Source organism: Chrysemys picta, chromosome 11, assembly GCF_011386835.1.
Source record: "Chrysemys picta bellii isolate R12L10 chromosome 11, ASM1138683v2, whole genome shotgun sequence".
Lineage (NCBI taxonomy): Eukaryota > Metazoa > Chordata > Testudines > Emydidae > Chrysemys > Chrysemys picta.
Genome location: NC_088801.1, coordinates 75,028,526 through 75,048,859, shown reverse-complemented (window position 1 = coordinate 75,048,859; position 20,334 = coordinate 75,028,526). Strand labels below are relative to the sequence as shown.

The following is a 20,334-nucleotide window of genomic DNA, read 5'->3' as shown; positions in this document are numbered from 1 at the left end:
GTTCATGTTAATGTAGTACTTTTCAAACAGGACTACCTTTACTCCTGAGGGAAGTCACCACCACTGCACAATGCACAATTTGCACACCATTTTATTTTTTCCCTTAGAATTTGCACTGCAGAGCTGCTGGACCCCACAGAGCCTGGCTCCCAAGCTCGCAAAGAGAGAACACTGCCAAGGTTCCCAGCAGCTGAAGTTCCCAGCATGCCCTGAAGGAAGGTGGTGGTGTGCAGGAAACTCCATATGTGCCCAGGACTCAGCATCAGGCTGTTTTTCCCTCTGGATCCCTGGGCTCTGGGGATGCGGGTGTCTGGCCCCACAGCTGGGTTCTGTGGGGAGGGGGTGTGGGTGTCTGGGCCAGGAGGCCCCACATAACCCCCTCTAACACCTCCCCAAATATCCTCTCCCAGTACAGACCTCTTCAGCATCCCCAAATACCACCTCCAGCACTCTCCAACTGTACCCCCTCCAGCTCCACCTCCCACTCTCCCCCTAGCAGTATCCTCTATTTGGAAACCTCTATATGGTAACCCTATGGGGGCAGGGTGAAAAAACGAGAATCAACTAAAAGACCACAGGAGCAGAGTTTTCTCCCAAGATGTGCTCAGCTGGCATGTGTGACACATCCAGACTGAGGCACCCAACTGGGTTGTGGAAGGGATTTCTTTAACTCTCTACTCCTGGGGAAATCTTTTGTTGTTGTTTGTTTTGCAGACATGCTTGCTGACTGGTAGGCATTTTGAAATAGATTACCAAAATAACTGAAACCGACATGATTATATTGTGTTATTCTGACAAATAAAACATACAGAATTTTAAAATATGTGCAGAATTTTTTTTGGTGCAGAATTCCCCCAGGAGTATACCTTAGTGCGAACTAGAACCTTTCAGTCTGCGCCCGTTGTGTCCAGACGGGAGTTACAGCACTTTGGTGCACATTGTTATTCACACCCCTGTAGTCTGACCTGCCTGGCAGTGTAGACATAGCCTTGTTTATCATGGAACTATATTTCTTAGCTGATCACTCTCTCTCCATGTGCAAACTTACATTCTGCTCCAAAGTTGTTATCTCTTGTTCAGACTTTGCAAGTTTAAATTTGAGGTCACTGATCTGTCTGTTGGCGTCTCCTAAAAAAATTACAAATCTGTTATCAGAAATGTAGGAACAATCTGGACAGGGCTCCAGTACGTAAAATGCTGGAGCTTTAAAATGTTGCATTGTTACTATGTGGCGCTGGCTGGTGGGCAGGTGGTTCATGCTCTGTGCTTTGGCATGAAATATTCTGTAACGTTCCCCTATACGTACAAGTTGGTATGCATACACGCTCCAGTCCCTGTGAGCAGGGAGCGATTCAGATCACATCACGTGACAATTCTAAGAGCAGAATTGGTAGTGTGAAGAGAGCCCCCACCCAGCCCCCTACTTGATAATACAAAGGAGGTTTCTGTGCAGCATAGTCTTTAAAGTGGAAACTGAAATGCTAAAGACACCCCCCCCTCCTGCACCTACTGTAGAATCTTATCTAACTGCCCGTGGCACTGAAAATTCTCCCAACATAACAAGAATGAATTGAACAAGTGGATAGGCAAGATAGCCTGTAAGTGAGAGACTCTCAGAATTCAAGAGTCAAGTTTAAACCAATATTTGCACTGTTTTATCCATATACTGCACTTAGCAGTTTACTCTTTAAATGGAAATTAAGTTTACTTTGGAGATCAATCATGTGCATATCTGTCCCATTCTCAAGAACTTCATCTTCAGACTGTAGATTCTCCATCTTGTCATTCTTCTGCTTCTCTTCCAGTTGTCCTTTTAGTGTTTTAATCTGAAAGTCCCAAAATAATTCATTAATTTCAGTGTCTTTACAGAGAGCGGTCAAATCAATCTACAGACTGCCCCCCACGAGAGTTCATTTGGCCAGAAGGAATGTCATACTTAAATCACCTGTCTCACAATATATGTTGTCATAAATTTGTCTCCTACATGTTCCTTTGCAGCACTGTTTAACATGGGAAGTTATTTGGGAAACAGGGTATAGATTCTGGAGTAGAACTAGGACATAACATTGAAGGGACAGTGTTATTGGTAATGCAGTTTATACTCTGCATGCAAATTAATTTAAAGAGTCAGATTTTTTTACAACATGAGTTAATGCAGATGAACAATCATAATCCCAAAGATCTCAAGAGAATAATTGATGGGAATCTTTATGCTGCCAAAGAATTTACCATCTATCAGGAAACAAGTCAGCTTTTAAAGTCTGAATATATGCTCTGTCTTGGAATTTTATGATGTATAGTTTCACCATCAATAATTTGGCTCTCATTTACCCAGCTATTATATTCCTATTGCATTTCTCCTCCTAAACTGTACGTTGTGACACAAAAAGATTGTCAGCAGCTGTTCAAGGAGATGGAGGGAATATGAAGTAGGGCTTCCCTCATATTTCCAGAAAGCTAAGTTTATGTCATGGAGGTCCCGGAAGTCACGGAATCTGACTTCTAACGATCTCCGTGACATTGGTCACACAGCTAACCAGCCGCTGCCGGCAGCGGGGGTCCCGCAGCAGCCTAGTCTCCGTGGGCGGTGGGGGACCCTCCCTCAGCTGCTCAAGGTGGCGGGATCCCTGAAATTGACCAGCTGAAACCCTGAGCTGCCCAGCTGCCACTGTTGGCAGGGGTCCCTCCCTGCCCCCACAGCGGCTCAGCTACCACAAGCAGCCGGGGCCCCACCACAGCTCCCAGTCGCCAGCGGCAGATGGACTCCGGAGCTGCTCAGTGGCCATGGGTGGGGCCCCCCTGCAGCTTCCAGATGCCAGAGCTGCTCAGCAGCTGGGTGAGGCCCCCCCAGTTCCCCAGCCTCCGCCACTAGCAGGTCCCCTTCTCCCCCCCCAGCAGGGGGACCACCCCCCCCTCAGCTCCCAGCCCTACAAGGTAGTGGGGGACCCCTCCCAGCCACTGGGATCCCTGCAGCTCCCAGCCAGGACAGGTCATTGCTTCTGTGATCTTTTTGTTTTTTGCCCATTACCTGTCCATGACTTTTACTAAAAATATCCATGACAAAATGATAGTCTTAATGATAAGCCTTATGCAAAGACAGGCCAGCATGCAGACTGTTTATTGTTTAAAGGGCTGTTTTCTCTGGAATGGTTTTGTTCTAAGCACTTTGCTTTAAGAAGGCGGTCTGCTCACTGTTTATCACCGTCATTGCTTCCCGAGAGAACAGAACTGCCTGTTGAGATAATCATGGTTCACTTTGGGGACTGCTGTGCAAGGCCTAGTCTGAGTAGAAGAAAAGCACGATTCCACTCCAAGAAAGGTGGCTGTGTGAGGCCAGAGACCTGAATGGGGCACCCTCGAAGAGACCAGGAGGGGTCTACAATGCAGTTAGCCCTGTAACATGCAACTAGCTCATTTTGGGAGGAAAAAAACCCGTTTGAAATCCTGATGAAGTTTTTTATGAAGATTGTTTTCGAGTGTCTCCTTTCCCGTCTATGACGGTGTTTGGCAGAAATCTGCCTTATACCCAACCCCATAAATGTACCTCCCGTGTGCAAAGCTGACCCCAGCTCCTGTGGAATCCAAACACTGAACACAGGAAGGGAAGCAATAGCAGCGGCATTTCCAGCAGCAGCTGCGGTGTTTGTTGGGCATTATTGCCCAGGCTCTTTGCGTTATAGGAGTATTTTGTTCTCTTGTAAATCTCCTCGTCACCATGTCGCTTACCAGGCATCCAGCAATACTGAAATATGTGAATTACCTGTTCTAGCAAGGATTCTCGTTCACCAATGAGCTTTTTCAGTCTGTCTGAAAGAGAAAAGAGAGAGCTCAGTGCCGATTTACACCTTTCAGGGTATATACTGTATTTAATCAAAGAAAGAATTGTGAAGGTTAGTGAAACTAATGATGAAGGAAGTTATGCACGTACCACAGGAAATGAGGTCACAGACAGGACTGGGAAGGGGTTTCAGCCAAAGGAAGTTATGTCATTCTCACTGAGCATGCTTGTCACTTCAGTAGCAGCACCCAGCTGCATGCAAACAGGCTAATCTTCTACTTTAGGTTAGCATGCAAGAACTCTAGGGTCAAACACAACTGCAACACAAAAATCTCACAAAGCTTTAACATTTAATATTAGCAAGAGATTATATACACCTGCAATCATTGCTAATCACATGTTAACATTTTAAAATCTTTGTAACTAAGTAGCTTGGCTACAACCTTTTCTTTCGTTATCTCTAGTAAAACATTTGTCTGTGTGATATATATATAAAGAAATAAAGTCTGGTGAAGTGGTTCTCTCCATTTTAGTCCTTCAGGATGAATATAAATAGGAGATTGTTGGCTTCGACAACTTGCTGTGTTAGACCTGAATTTTGAAGCAGTAGGGGATCAGTATACAAATACAAGGGAGCACGCTATTTTGCAGAATTAAAAAGATAATTCTGAGAAAAGAAAATTGAAGTGAGTAAACAAACACTAGTCTCTTCCCTTTGCCTCAAAGGGAAACATTTCAGCAGGTGCCATATGTTTTATGCAACAAGTGATTTTATGAACTATGGAGCTACATTACCACCAAGTTTATTTTACCTTTATACTGAACAAAATACATTGAAAAATGTATTCCTTTAGAGCAGCTGAATTTGACCAAAAGAATTTTCCTTTCTACAAGCTGCTCAGTGTTTTGTTTTATACTTATTCTGTAGAGCATAGATATTACTTTGTGCTCCCTACAGACAGAGACACAGAGTGGACAGAAGTTGGTCCAGTAAAATATATTATCTCTCCCACCTCGTCTCTCTCTAGTATCCTGCGACCAACGAAGCTACACCCCCACAGCACTCCTTACAGATATGCAGTCAGCTACATAGAGCCAAACCTATAGGTGCTGAATGTTCAACTACTACATCAGGATCTGGCCTACTAAGTTAACTGCCAACATTAGAAGTTAATTCAGGAAAAAGTTCTTGCATTTCTTAGAGTCTGCAATTGACAACTCACAATCTGTTATAGATTTTACTGAATATACGCCTACGGATATAATTTGTGTAAAGAGACCTACACTGTAGGTTTTGAATTTTTTAAAATATGAAGACAGTAGGGCTTTTTAGATCTTATATATGCAAAAGATCCTCACTACATTATTACCCTTTTTCTTTGTTGACATACTATACTTAACACAGGAAATAACTATGGCATTGCAGATACCAGTGAATGGTAAATGAGAAAATGTTGACTTTTTAAATGGAAGCCTCTATATATAGCAAAGCTACAACGGTAACTCGGGATAATGCAGTAATTCATCACTGTGGTGTGCATATAATCACAAAGAGGTCATTCTAAGATTATGAAATTGCACCTTTTTTATCTGTGGTGTCTGATACAACACATACATATCATAAGTAACATGACAGTTCAGCAACATTGTACATCTACTGTATGAAACCATTCAGCACTCAGAACTGCCCAAGAAACGGACAGGACACAGGGAATTTCAAGAACACCCATCATTGTGCCACAGCCAGGCATCGATGTGAAACCACGTTTTGTATACTTTCTTGGGAAAGCAAAACTTTCCTGATATGAAACTGAAAGTGGGGGTGGAGAGGAAGGGAGGAACGGACGACTACCCACATACGAGACATTGTGGTAAGCCCTGCAAAATAAATAACTTGGTTTGAAACACATATGCATGTGCATATACAGTGGCCAAAAAGCAAAGGGAGGTGGAGAGCAGAATACCCTGCTTAAAGAGAAAATAGAGGAAAAATGGAAACAAAGCCAAAGAATAGAAGAGCAAGAAAAAGTATTTCAAGGCTGGAGACAGGGTTGGAAGCCAAACATCAGAAGAAGACCCAGAAAGCAAACTGCTAAAGAATGAGGTTTAATTTAGTACAGCCCCACCTGCCAAATGGTCCATTTAATTCTGGAAGCTAAATTAACCATGCACACATATATACATATAATTATTACACAACTACCACAGTATTTACAGTATGGTAAAATATACCTTTTGAGTTTGAAATATATCTGCAGTGTCCAGAATGGAAGCAATTGTCATAGTTATTTTTAGAGCTGCCCTTTGCATTTTTGGGGGCATTTGCAAGGCAGTTTTTCTCATCACGCCCCACAACATGTCTACTTCAATCACATGAGTCTTGTGCAGGTGTGAGGATTTGGGGGAGGGCAAGTGAAATGGTGGTTCTAGGTACAAACAAAATTAGCATGCGTGTGTGTGTAAAAAAGGAGTTCTGTAGGTTCTCCCCTTTCCACCCCTCATCACACGCATAGAAAAGGAGCTTTTCCTGGGGTCTGTGAAGAAAAATCCACAAACCCGCTATATTTTTATTTTGAAATTTTGCAAGTTTTCTAACAAGCCAAATGTCTGCGGGGCACTAGGATGATGACTCCATTCTACTGAATTCTACAGTGCCTTTTATGGGTGGTAGCTAGTTTCCTACTTTACAGGTAAAGCGTATCCCCATTTTGCTGATGGTGAAAACTAAAACAGGGTTTGTGACTTGACAAAGGCTATACAGAGATTGCCAGAGCTGAGATATGGATACAGGAGACCTTTGCTCTCCATCCCACATTTAACCTATGCTTTGTCTCATGCTAGTCAACGATCTTCGTTGTGGCCAGAAGTCGCTGTGGCTGCCCAGCAGTGTAGCTGGCCAATTGCAAGAAGTCAAGTGGGAGAACGTGCAGGAGTCCTAGTGCCATCAGTAGCAGCATGGGCAGTACTGCTCCCCCAGACCTGTGAACTGATTTGGGATTGGGACCATCCCCAAACCATGGGTTATGTGGACCCGAAAGGCCAGCGTGGCAGCTAAAAGGTGGTGGTGGTGGTGGACTGCAAGTAAACCATGAATCTTTAGGAAAATTTCAGAGACTAATTTTCAAGGCTAGTTTTAGAAAGAAGAGTACTAGGAACTTTTTTTTTTTTTTGGTATATGAAAGCTGAGAATAGCACTGCCATTGCTAGATACCCAGATAAACGGGAGCCGTTGGCCACTGGCTTTGGAGGGCCCCAAAGGCTAGCTCTGATCACTCAATAGCCCCACATGCAAAAGAAACTACAGACATGACATGAATTTCATTAAAGAATCTCTGAGTTTCCTCCACGAATTTGTGCTTTTGTTGACTGAAAGAGGATTCAAGACCACTATAATTAAACCATCCGATTACTTTGTCCGTCTGACAACTGCCATCATATGGGACTGACCAGGGGACCTCCAAAGCTAAAAGCAGTCGTAGCTATAAGCATGAGCTGTTATGTACTATGGAAGTATCACACCAAAGAATCTGATTTTCAGTTGCATACTTCCTAATCTTTGGCATTATTACATGGGAAGTCATGTTTCCTATATACCAGTACACACTTTGCTGGGTGTCATCTGTGTAATCTTGGAGGACTGGTAAGTAACCATTTTTCCCTATTATCTGTGGTTCTTTTCAAGATGATTTGCCTGCATGGAACCACACTCATGCAGTGCACATAACTCAAAGCATACATACAAAAATGAGTGGAGATTCATATCCGAAAATGACCTAAGAACTCAGAGGCCTTGTCTACACTGGGTATTTGCCCTGATTTCAGCAACTGGTGGCCAGTCACGGAGGTAGCTGCACCAGTAAAACTCTGCTACATTGATGGCTGGCCACAGAATGCTGAAATCATGACAAATACCCAGTGTAGACAGAGCCCAAGTTTGGAAAAACAGAAGACGACAATATGACCAAGTTATTAAATGAGTCATCATTGTATCTGTTTCCCTGGCCCTGTACTAATGTTCTAAAAAGTTCTTACAGATGTGTACACGCTGAAAAACTAGTATTAACTTCCCCATAATTATGTCAGAAATATTTAAATTACATTTCTCCTTATGAACAAGTTGTCTCCAGACATACCAAGTGCTGGTATATGCTTCAGTGGATTAGGCATCATTCTAACACATATCTAATTATAAATGACTTCCTAATTATTGACAAAGTCTAATGAGCACATTTATTTATATTCCATTTGAGATTCAAGCAATGAAAAAATCTTCATACTAGTTAACTGTGCTATACAATAAGAGGTGCTTTGAAGACCTGTGGCAGTTCATCAAATTAATATTATAATGATTATATTCCAATATTAACATTTATTGGCCTCAATCTTAAGGATTGCGCATTTTCACAGAAACTGCACCAAAGCTGCCATCACAGTGTCAGAAAGGAAGCCATGTAAAAGGCACGGTTGGTTTAAAATTACTGACTCATGCAATGTCGTATGAAATTCCTGGGATGTGGAGGTCAAGGTTTCATTAAATCACATTAATTCTACTACCTATAGCATGGAGGAAAAATTGTCAATAAGAAAGAACTTAGACATTTAGGGAAATTACAATACATAAAGCCACTGAGCAATGCCTTTTTACAAAAAAAGCTTTTAGAATCTCATCAGTTTAGACTGAATTTTATGCAGGTTTGCAAGTAGTGCTCTGGACAGGTATTTTAAAGTATAAAATAAGTTTATTTCAATTATATACAGCTCAGTACATTTGTGATATACATCTTGAATCTTTTCAATCTATTTGCACTCTACTAATTTTGTAACAGCAATACGAGCAATATCTTGCTATAGACCACCCAAAACCTTGAGTGTGCATTGATTTCATTGCTTAAAACAAGTTTAAAAGAATGTTTCCTCTTGCAAAAAACACATTTCTTCCCAGCTGGTTTAAAACTTGCAAATAAAAGACATACATCTCTACTGTTTATATTCAGGCTATCACAAGCAATCTAGCTGTTGAGAGAGATTTTCAAAAAGGCAGGTTTGGCTATATGGGCACTAGTACAAAGAGCAATACCAATTATCTGATTAAGACATTCAAAAAGATTAAGACATTCAAAATTGACTTCATCCTGGCAAGGAGGAAGGAAAAAGTATATATATTGAGATAAGAAAACATTCTTTCATAACCATATTTTTGCAAAAAAAGACAATGCAATAAGGAAATGCAATTTAAACAAACTTTCCTCTAAGAAAAATAGATATTTTATCATACTATTAACTTTGCAATAAAATGTACTTGACAGAAAATCTACACACAGTGTGTGTACCAAAACAGTCCTAAAACAATAAAAAAGCACATGTGAGAGACATGATGTAGAAGGCTTATTCTGGTGCAAAGTGCCTAGATTAAGTAAACATGTATAACTTATTCCTTTCAGAAGACTAACAAGTTTTACTTTGAAAGAACAATAGAGAGTTTAAGAAAGTGTGCAGACTAAGCAGATTCACAGTGACCTAACTAATATTTTGGCATTTCGTGTGTTTATCTTATATACCATGCTTTGGAATGTGTTCATACTAAAATCATACACAAAGTGGGTTTTTATATATATATATATATATTTTTAATTTTAGCAGTGATATTTGGTTCCTGAATCTTTAGGTATTCACAAAGAAGTGCTGTAATACTTGAGAGTTGCTTTATGATAGTTACTATGAAGTGGTGATGTACCTAACAGAGACCTATGGCAGGTATTTAAGTACATTCAAAACATCTAATTTGCTTAAAACTAGTCTAGAAAATAAGAGCAGTATTTAAGGTCTCTTGGTAGGAGAGATCTGCCTTAGAAGCATTTTAACTAGACGTGAACCTGAACAGTACATTTGTGCTGCTTGTTCTTTTGGTGATAAAATATGAAACCTGAGAGATTTAAAACAAATCTACATGTTTAATCTCTGGTGGACATGTATCGCAGTAACTAACTTGGATGGATGCCCATATGTATAGATTGACATTGTACTATGAGACTTGCATTCAGAGAAACTTAAAGAGTATTTCTAAAGTCTGATTTATTGTGCAAAATGCATTTTTGTATTCAAACCGATAGAATGGTATGTAACTTATTTGGGTCCTAGATTTTGAACTCATGATATCATACAATCTTCTTTAGATCTACCCTTGCCCCTTCTACTAGCTTGCATATCCTCTTTGCTTTCATCCCTAGTGTTTCCTACGTTTCCTAACTCCTGTTCTGATGAATATCCATCAGCTATTTTTTCCATATCATTGCTGTCTAACGCTTTTTCATTTCCAGTTTCGTCCTCCACCAGATCACATGCTTTTTCTGGAGCTGCAGACTGAGATGCATCAGTTTGCAAATGACCAGCTTCTTCAGCTTCCTTTCCTTTTTCCTGCTGGATACTAGCATTGCCTTCAGTAATCATGCCCTCATTCTCTACACTCTGGGTTCTGCTTTGATGAGTTTCCTCCTTTTCACCTTTTTCTGTTTTGGCAGTTTCTGTGACTATTTCCTTTTCCCTAACTTCCTCCAACGTTTGTGTAGTAACTTCCTCAGCATCATGCTTTCCAGGAGCTTTTAATATCTGCCCTAATTCATCATCAACATCAATTTTTTTACCATCATCTTCCACTATTTCCTCCTCTTGACCCTCCACCTCAACTTGTTCATCGGGCTTCTCATCCAGCTCTGCTTTCTGTGTCTTGAGGTAATCAGCATCTTCCTCAATATCTGGAACAACTTCCTGTTTCTTAACTTCTTGTAATTCATGCTGCTCTTCTATTCCTTTATTTTCATCTTCCTCATTCCCATTTCCCATCTGTTTTGTATCCCTTTCTTTTCTGCTAAGTTGACATGCATCATCTAACACAGCGTTCTGAACTTCCATTTCCTTTGTGTTGCCTTCAAGGGATTCACTAAGTTGCTGTGATAGTTTTGTGATTTTCTGCAATGAACTATCATCGGAAACAAATCTATCATGCTGCTGGTCTGGAAGATCCAGCTTCTCGCTACTTTCCACTGATGCCTCTTTATCATCAACATTCTCTTCAATAATTACACTGACCTCTTGAGTCAATTCTGGTCTAGATTCATCTTCCTCTTGTTTAACTACTTTCTGCATTTCATTTTCTACAGTCTTATCTTTTTCTTGTATTGGATTATTCTTTATTTCTTCACTGCACTTAATTGTTTGGGTTTCTACCTGTGTTCTCTCATCTTCCATCAACTCACCTCTACTTTCCTTTCCTTTCCTAGATTCATCCCACATTTCTGTGTTTGACTCCTCAATTTCATGATCGCTGGGACAAGGAACTAAAATAGTTTCTTGGGATTGACTCTCTTTCATGACATCTTGGTCCTGCCCTGGCTGATGCGATCCACCCTCTTTTACCTCTGCAAATTCATCTAGGGATGCCACAGGGTCCTCTTCTTCCACCCTTTTGTTTTCAGAAACTGGTTGTACGTCCAACATGCCTGTCAATTCTTCCATCTTTCCTATGTCTTTTGTTTGTCCCCTCCCAGCAATATCCTTCTCATTCTCTGCCTCATCTTGCATATTTCCTTCCTCTTCCGCTAATATCAGATTGCTCTTTGAAAAAGTGGATAGAGTATGTGTTTCATCTGGCTTTTGTTCGTTTACAATTGTATCTGGTGTGACCTCACTTTCACATGTTGCTTCTCCCTCCTCTTCCACAGAATCTACTTCTTTCCTTCCCTGACTCGGAACTGTATTTCCAGTCTTATTTTCTTCTTCGGCTGTATCACTCTCATTTTTACCACTCCCTACTTTACTAATTGTTCTGTCTATGCACCCTTCATCTTCATCAAGCTGTTTCTCCAAGCTACTCATAACCTCGTTTTCAGTGCTTTCTTCTGCTTGACAGAGACTTTCAGTGTGAGCCTCCACATGTGATTCTTCATTACCTGTACCTGCTCTTGCACCTTCTGGTGATCCTGACTGTTCAGAAGCTGATGCATGGCTGCTAACCACAAAATCAAGAGCTTCCTGAAATATTTCAATACTGTCTTCTCTCTGGCAAATTGTAAAATCCTCTTGTTTTACTTTCTGCTCTTGTGCAACTCTTTCAGATTCATGCTCTGTGTCTATGTCAGTAGGTATTCCCAGAGGAGTCTCAATACCCTGACTTTGCAGTGTACCTGTTTCCCAATTCTCATTAGTCAAGTGATTTAAATCACTATGGTCAGATTCCTTACTACCAGGCTGTTGGGCTTCTATGCTATCATCTCCTGATTCTGTTTCCTTTCTCAACTCAATTACATCACTGTTTTCAGTGGAAGAAACATTTCCTGAAACATGTTCTGTGTGGCTTTGAATTTGTTCCTCACATCCACTACTTAACATCACTGTTGATGTGACATCATTGTCTTCCATGGTTTTCTCTGCCTCTGTATTTTCATCAGCATGCAATGTCTTTCTCTCCGTACACTCCTTTACAATTTCCCGCTCCTCAGACTCCTCTTTGTGTTCCTCATGCTCAGTATTCTGCAAGATTTCTCTTTTCCCCACATCCTCCAAAATCTCATCTTTCATCTCCACTTCATTCGCTCTGCCTAAAAGACCATTGAGAAAGTTGAAGGGACTACACCAAGGGGTGACTACTTAAATTTGTTAAACATGTAACACTTACCTCCCCACTTAAACCCCAAAAGAGAAAATGAATTAAAAGAATCGGTTAATAAAAGATCAGCTTTTGCCAATTACGTGAGGCAAAGCAGCAATTGAATTAGTAAATTCTCTGATCAGTGAACCCCCCCCTCCCGCTTTCCCAAAAGCAAGAGTTGTATCTGATTCTGGCATCAGATACGTTAAAGATTTCTCTAGTTGAAGCTGTATGAAGTACAGCTTTCATAAATGAGATGAACATTTTTCAAGCAGTGCAGTTTATTAATAGTAATGTAACAAAACTCGCAGATTTCAGATTATGAGACAAAGGTAGAGTTTTGGGTTTTTTTGCTGCTAACAAGTACAAGCTATATGATCCACAAGTATTCACCATATTTTAACCCTCACATTGCTCTATATGGTATTATTATTGCCAAGCTGTGTTTGTTTGATGGCATTACAACCAAGTAACTTACCTAATACTCAGCAATATTTTATAGCTATTGACTTAAAAAACGGGCACTATTTTATAAATAAGTGTGTATAATGAGTGTTATGGAAGATGGGATCTGATTGGCAGGCAAATGTTTTGAATACACGGATATCAGACATAAGCCACAAGGTTGAAGCTCAGTTATTTAGCGCTTCTTCCAGCCACTACATCCATCCAAAAGGGACAATATTTCTTTCTCAAGTATTGTTTAAAAATATAATTTTTCTTCCAATTTGCAGCACTTTAGGAGCAAAAAAGCAGGTGTTAACCAGCACTCAATGTCAGGTATTAGCTTTTGTTCCTATGACGTACCTGTTTCCATGGAATCAGAATACGTTAAAACAGACTAGAGAGTTTTAGATATAACTTTAAATGTTCTCAGACCCTGTTTTTGTTGTTTCAAATTGTTTTCACCTAATGGAATGAGAAAGCTGCCAACAGCTAAATCTGAGAAAACTCCCACTTCTAATGACATGGTTGGCTGCCTGTTGAGATTTGCTAGTATTTCAATTCAGAAATAAAAATCGAGTATTTCCTCCTCTTCCATGAGCTAATGAGACAGTGGGAAGTTCAATAGCTAATCAGTTCAGATTCTGACTATACAATATAATTGCACCAAGTCAGAATCTTTGCCAACCAGATTCCTCCTTGTCTGAGGACACACACATATAATGTATACTTCCTGTACACATTGCTGAGCATATCATTGTTACAAAATTTCCAGCAATAGAAATTGCTTTATACTTAACAGTACTAGAGATTAAGAATTTAGAACTATGTGAAAATGTCTTGCATCAGCACACTGAACTATTGTTCAGCAGACCTGTATGTTCTCCAATAATATATTAGTTACAGAATTTGTGTGCTAAATTTACATATAAGAATTCAAATGGTCTTATTCTGGTTCTCTCTCGGCTTAATTCTCTGTGTTAGAAAAAATAATCAAAGCAAGAGTAGAATTGTTGAGGACATTTCTAAATTCAGGTTTTAATATTAAGCTAAATAAGCTGCTACTCATCTTGTATTTATACTTGTGTCACGACCATTTATTTTCTCAGGGTGCAGAATAAAGGGACCATACAATAAAATCTCCTTTTGCAGGTACAGAAAAATGTCATGATATGCTTGAAGTGAAGCGACCATAATCAATAAGCAGAAAAAGGCATAGGAGGTGATTCAACAAGCTGCGTGACTGGTTAATTGTCCAAATAATGAATGCTCAATCTCCAAGCAAAAAAGTGAATGAATTATGATTAGACAGATAGAAAAGTCTAGTGCAGTGATACTCAGACCTCAGTGGTTCAGGAGCCAAATTAGCAATCAGCATTACCTAAAAGAGCCACGGTACTGTGAATTCATTGTTTCATTTACTATAGTACTATTCATATTTAAGCAGTGCAAGTTGATAACTTAATTGGTTAATACCACAGTAAAAGCATCCAGCATTTTAATATCGTGTGCTGCAAAGAGCCGCAGGAGACACATTGAAGAGCCATTTGCGGCTCACAAGCCATAGTCTGAGTATCACTGCTCTAGTGGAGTGTCAGCACTTACCTAGTGTCCCATCCCCAGCTGTCTGTAGGGTCTGAGTTGCTCCTGGAGTAATCTTGGTAGAATCTGAATGTGCTTCATTATCGAGACCATCTAAAGCCTCTCCATTGGTGGCTACTTCCAAGTTTGGGATTATTCCGTGTTTCTGTGGATAAGGAAGGAACATTTTAAAGTCTGGTGTTCAAACAATATATTTGGCTGAACATTCTTGTCCCTTTATATTCTGAGCAGTGGTTGCTTCATCACAAAACCAATGAGAATATGCCTCGTTCAAAGTTCTGACAGAACAGATCTTAAAAAAAACACCTTTTTAAAGTAGCTCTGTTGCCCAATATCTGAAATGTTCCTTGGGCAACAGCCCCTCACCTATATTCACTATATTAGGAGTGCCAACTATCACAGAGGAGATAAGTAAAAAGCAAATTCTTGAAATGAATGAGAGCAACATGTACATATGGCTCATCAGTGCTGGATAGCTGGAACCAGCTCTTCCGTTCAGTGCACCAGAAGAGAAACCAGCAACTCATTACTTAATTGCTTTAGCAACAAGAGTTTCTTCTGTTCTTATGGCATACCTTCAGTTGTTCCTTCAGCACAACCACCTCATCTCTGAGGTCATCCCGCTCACTCCTTATGGAATCAAAGAACTCTTTCTGCCTCTCTAACGCCTGAGTGTTCACAGAGCAGACAGACAGAAGGCAGGGAGACAACAAGAAAGGAGAAGAGACTATGTAAGGCAAGTTAGAAATAAGAATAAGCAGGTTTCAGATATTCAGAAGTTAATGGAACTGACATGCATGAAAAGGAGAAAATTAACAGATTAAAGGCTAAATTTACAAATTCATAAAAAATGTAAATACAGTAAATATATGACTTAATCCAAACATTCAGTTTGGGGAAGTCATAATTAATATTCAACCCGATATCCTGCGCTGTGTTGGGATTAGATTTTTCAGTAACTAGATACAATAAGGCAGCTAAGAACAGATTTTTATACTCTTAACTTGGAATTTCCTATAGTACTTTTGTGTCGGTGTGTTTTTTTTTTAAATCAAAATACATTAAAGAAAGGGTATGAAAGCTGGTCTGACAGATCTCAGTGGCGTCCACGGAACTTTTGCAGTCTGTCATGGATATAGTGCGTATACCTCAAGTATGCAGCATGCAATATAAACTTGTATAAAATTCTCAGCTGTAGTGAAACTTTGACCATTTTAAATTGTGGGTTTCAAATTGCCATAAGTCATAGGACAACATCATGGACAAACGACTTGCCAGGTTTCTTTTGTCCACCCAAGAAAAGAGTCTTTCACATCTCATCTGCCACTGCCTATACCATATTTCTCTTTAGAGTTAACATTTCGTTTACACTGGTGGGGAAAAAAAGAAGATTTTCATCCCAAGAGTCCAGTGAGCTATAAACAAGCCCACTTTCTCCTTTCCAACAGTGCAGTTATGGTTTAAAAGAGTAAAGGTAATACATTTGAACAGAAAACCAATTCCATTCAGCATTGAAACCACATCATGAATAGCCAGTATTTTACTAAAGGGCACTCCTTTCTTGGTTATACATATCCATGATGGGGTGCACACATTTCACCATGTTATATGAACTCCAGTGAATTTTCAAATCTGGTCAGAAGATAAGGTCCAAGAAAATGCTTATCTTTTAAGTTAAAGCCACAACTCTGTAAAGAGTCCATTAGACAGATTGAGGGTCACGTTGTATAGGGTAATATTTCATTCCTGAGGTTTTGCAGGTGCAGAGTCTGCTAAAGAAGCTCAGTGTGAAACTGAGCACATTTCAGAAGGTGTGCTCGATTCCTACCCCTATTTTTTTGTCTTTCCACTCTATCGTCTCCTGAAGATCAGAAATTTCCCTGATATAGCTCTCCTGTTTCTGTTGCAGCTGTCGGATTTCCTGAGGGCAGGGGCACACAAGGAGACAGAAAGCAGGTAAAGGGTTAATCAGAAGAAAAACTCAAGATTGTAGTGATGCAAAGAACAATGAAATCAGGTGTTAAGAAAGTACAACAAACTACCTACATGCATCCCAGAGGAAACAGAAAAGCCTTCAAAAGTTGCTATGGATAACATTTCCTGGAGTCAGAAAGGCTTTTTGGATATTCTCTAAGTCAAAATGCAACTGTTTTCCTTCAAAGAGATGAATGCAACTCCTGAAACCTACCCAGCTAGGGACAGCCAACCTCTCACCTTTAGTATGACGACAAACACCTGTCTACTGGAACTATCTTGCTCTGAATCCTTACTGGAGTTTTATGCCATTGTCCTTTTTCTTCCAGCCTCACCACAAGAAGGAGCCCAGAGCATATAACAACTTATTCTGGGAAATTAAAGACAGCATAACATACAAATCCAACTACGAACAGTACTTCTGAAATATTTTTGTTTTCATCAGCCCTAACCATTTCAGGGCTAACAGACTGAACCTACAGTACTGCATCAGATGAGAAATCTGGGGCAGGGACTAAGATTCTCCATTCCTGTCTAAGCCTTCTATATTCTAACTGTTAGTTTGGAACACATGAATCAAACAACCACATTAAAGACAACGGAGTAATTACTTACCTCGAGCATTTCTTCTCTTTGCTTCAGGGTCTCCTTGATTTCCGTGAACTGAAACTGTAATATGCTATGAGCATGCTTTTCCCGCTCAAATTCCTGGAGAGGCAAGGAAATATTTTTTGTCATGCATAATAATAATACCTAGAGCTGTTCATACACAGATCTCAAAGTGCTTTACACAAGGGTAAGTATCAATATCTCAATTTTAAGCTTGTTTGTCTCTTATGAAGGAAATCGAGAGTGGGACTGGGTTATTTCAAACCAAATGCTCAATTTAGACACTGGGCGGTCTGGATTTTGGGGCCAGGGGAATGCACATCATTTACAGCACTCAAGCCCTGCTGACCTCAAAGATAATGACTAGGAATGGAACCTACCTTTTCCAAAAGGTAGAGTACTCCAACTTGGCCAGTTCTTATTGTGAAATTTTAAAAGCAAACAGTTTCCCAAGAGCTATGGAGGACATACTAACCAATATCTCATGAGTCAAAGATTTAACTCCTGAGAAGTTACCACATAAGCCATAAGGAAATACTAGTTTGCAGGAAAGTTAACTCAGTGAGGTTTATTCCATCACCTCAGTGAGGTGACAATAATTCAAGTCAATAGTATATTTTCAATATTTAACCCCATGAATGCCATAATTTGTTTAAGAAGTACGTCTCACACAACTCTCCTATGGCCTTTTGAATTAAGCTTTGTATGTAACCGGGTCCCAGAGGAAACGGGAAAGCCTTCAAAAGTCGCTATGGAGTCAGAAAGGCTTTTTGGATATTCTCTAAGTCAAAATGCAAATGAAATACATAAAGCTATACTGATGAGCTTGTATGTGAAAGAGTCACCATATCCTGGATATTGACTTATAAAATTTAAATCTCATATTCATGTGCCTACAGATAAAGGCAGAAAAGGCAGCCAAGTTGCTAATGAGTGCTATTCAAAGGGTAGATTTCTATATACTTGATTCATTCCCCCCTTCCATTTTTTTTAAAGTACTATCTCTTCCCTGAAAACATTTTTTCAAACAACTTTCAGCTTCTCAAAAAGTGTTCATACTCACTTTGCTTTTCTCTTCATATTGCCTCCTGGATTCTGCCAGCTGTTCTTCTAACTCTAACAATGCATCCTTCAAGGTATCGACTTGGTACATGAAGTTTGTTTTCTCATTGTCTAGTTGAGCATTAGACACCATAGCCTTTTTATATTTCTCTTCAACTTCTGCTAGGGAGTCCTGAAGACAAGAAATATGTAAGTGCAGTGAGAGGTTACTTCAAAGAAAGCACTTTTATACATTGCAAAGTATGTAAGTACATGCTTAGTTGTAGACATGCAAGCAGTCCAACTGAATCAACTGTTAACCATGGGCTTAAGTAACTTTGCTGACTGGGACCCCAAACCTGGGAGAAGAGGTGGCAATATCTGGGCTTTTTGCGGTCTTAAATTAGGACTCTGTAGTATGTTTAATTAAAAATTGCAGTTACTGTACACTACCTTTTGGCTATGCGCGCACTTAAAATGCTACAGAGGCCCAACTGCAGCATGTTAGCTTAGACCAGGGGTCTCAAACTCAAATGACCACAAGGGCCACATGAGGACTAGTACATTGGCTGAGGGCCGCATTACTGACACCTCCCCCTGCCACCCTTGGCCCCGCACCCACTCCACCCCTTCCATGAGGCCCTGCCCCCATTCCAACCCTGCCCCCTTCCTGCCCCCAGGGAGGGCAGCAGGGGTGTGGTGGGGGCTCAGGGCAGGGAGTTGGGGTGTGGTGCAAGAGTGGTGTGGGGTACAGCAGGGGGTTGGGCTGCAGGAGGGGTGCGGGGTATAGCAGGGGGCTGGGCTGCAGGAGTGGCGCGGGAGGCGGGCTCCGGCCCGACATGCACCAGGGGCAGGGCAGGCTGCCTGCCTGCCTGTCCCCGCACCGCTCTGGGAAGTGGCCGGAACCTGGGGGAGGAGGAGCAAAGGGGTCTGTGTGTTGCTGCTGCTTCAGGCACTACCCCCAGCAGCTCCCATTGGCCAGGAACGGGAAACTGTGGCCAATGGGAGCTGCTGGGGGCGCTGCCTGAAGCAAGAGCAGCACACAGAACCCTGTGCCCCCCCTTCCCCATGTTCCAGCTGCTTCCCAGAGCGGCAGGGGGCAGGGCAGGGCAGGCAGCCTACCCTTCCCGATGTGCATCAGGCTGGAGCCGCTCTAGGTAAACGCTGGGGGGGGAAGCATGCGAGGAGCTGCGTGTTTGAGACCCCTGGCTTAGACACTCACTACAGCAATGGGAAGGGTTCTCCCATCACTGCAGTTAGTCCACCTCCCAAAGAGGCAGCAGCTAGGTCGACAGAAGAATTTTTCTATTGATGTAGTGCTGTCTGCTTTAGGGGTTAGTTAGGTCAGCATAGCCACGCCCCTCAGGGGGGTAGATTTTTCACCCACCTGAGACACCAGCCATGTAATGTCCATTTTCAGTGCAGACCAGCCCTTTATACTCCATTTTTAGTTAGATTTTTGCTTCAGATGAAGCGTGAAACAAATTTTTTTCCCCCCATGCTTACCCCTTCTTTGATTAGACCCCCTTTCTTAACCTGCTTTACTAAGATCAAGTTCCGACTGTCTAGGCAATTCAGATTTATGAACTCAGGCTGAGCATGAGAACAGTTCAGATATAAGAATAGCTGCAGTGTCGGCAAGATAAAACGGTACCATTTGCCATGTCACATTGCAGGTCTAAACCCTCTCCAGGTATACAATTTGAATGAAGACCACCCGAACAGCAACTTTCAAAAGCACAGCAGTGCAAGTATGCAGGCAAGAAACAAAAGAGGTGCCTATACAGAGGTCTTAATTTAAAGCTAGGATCAACAATCCACCAATTCATGAAGTCATATTGCTAGCATTATATGGACCTCCATGATAAATTTTGGATATTTATAATATTCCACTTCTACTAGATCCATAAACATTCCAGGTGGAAATGTGCAGACTTAAATCTGAAAAGATGACAAAATACTTACTTTTCAAATTAATAATCTGTTTTGGCATACTATTAAAGAATAAGACAATCTGACATTTTAAAGGTACAAGAACTTCTGTCTCATCATTACATGTGAATCATGTTACCGGTGCATGTTGCAGGTGTACTGTATAAGAAATTTCAGTTGCTGAAAGGGCAATCAGGAATCAAAGCAGCTACATGATTAATTAAACCCTTAAAATTAGTTGGCACGAAAGCACACACAGTTAAGGGTAAATGCAGAATCATAGTAGAACATGGCTAATTTAGTTTTATTA

The 20,334-nt window shown here is 40.8% G+C and overlaps 1 protein-coding gene across 50 annotated transcripts in view; it reads right to left on the bottom strand.

Moving 5' to 3' along the window:
* LRRFIP1 (LRR binding FLII interacting protein 1) overlaps positions 1-20,334 on the bottom strand; it is a 177,227-nt gene that overhangs the window by 4,550 nt on the left and 152,343 nt on the right. For 18 of the 50 annotated variants that reach the window (XM_065562172.1, XM_065562174.1, XM_065562173.1 and 15 more), the window contains 6 exons: positions 18,115-18,285; positions 17,058-17,150; positions 16,297-16,389; positions 15,044-15,136; positions 14,472-14,613; positions 8,498-12,372 (listed from right to left, as the gene is read on the bottom strand). In XM_065562172.1, the coding sequence (XP_065418244.1) occupies positions 9,926-12,372; positions 14,472-14,613; positions 15,044-15,136; positions 16,297-16,389; positions 17,058-17,150; positions 18,115-18,285 (3,039 nt within the window). In that variant the 3' untranslated portion in view covers positions 8,498-9,925. Of the gene's footprint in view, positions 1-1,048; positions 1,129-1,708; positions 1,827-3,760; positions 3,808-8,497; positions 12,373-14,471; positions 14,614-15,043; positions 15,137-16,296; positions 16,390-17,057; positions 17,151-18,114; positions 18,286-20,334 lie in introns of those variants that run through there. The other 32 variants (XM_065562195.1, XM_065562199.1, XM_065562197.1 and 29 more) reach the window with 5 other exon arrangements.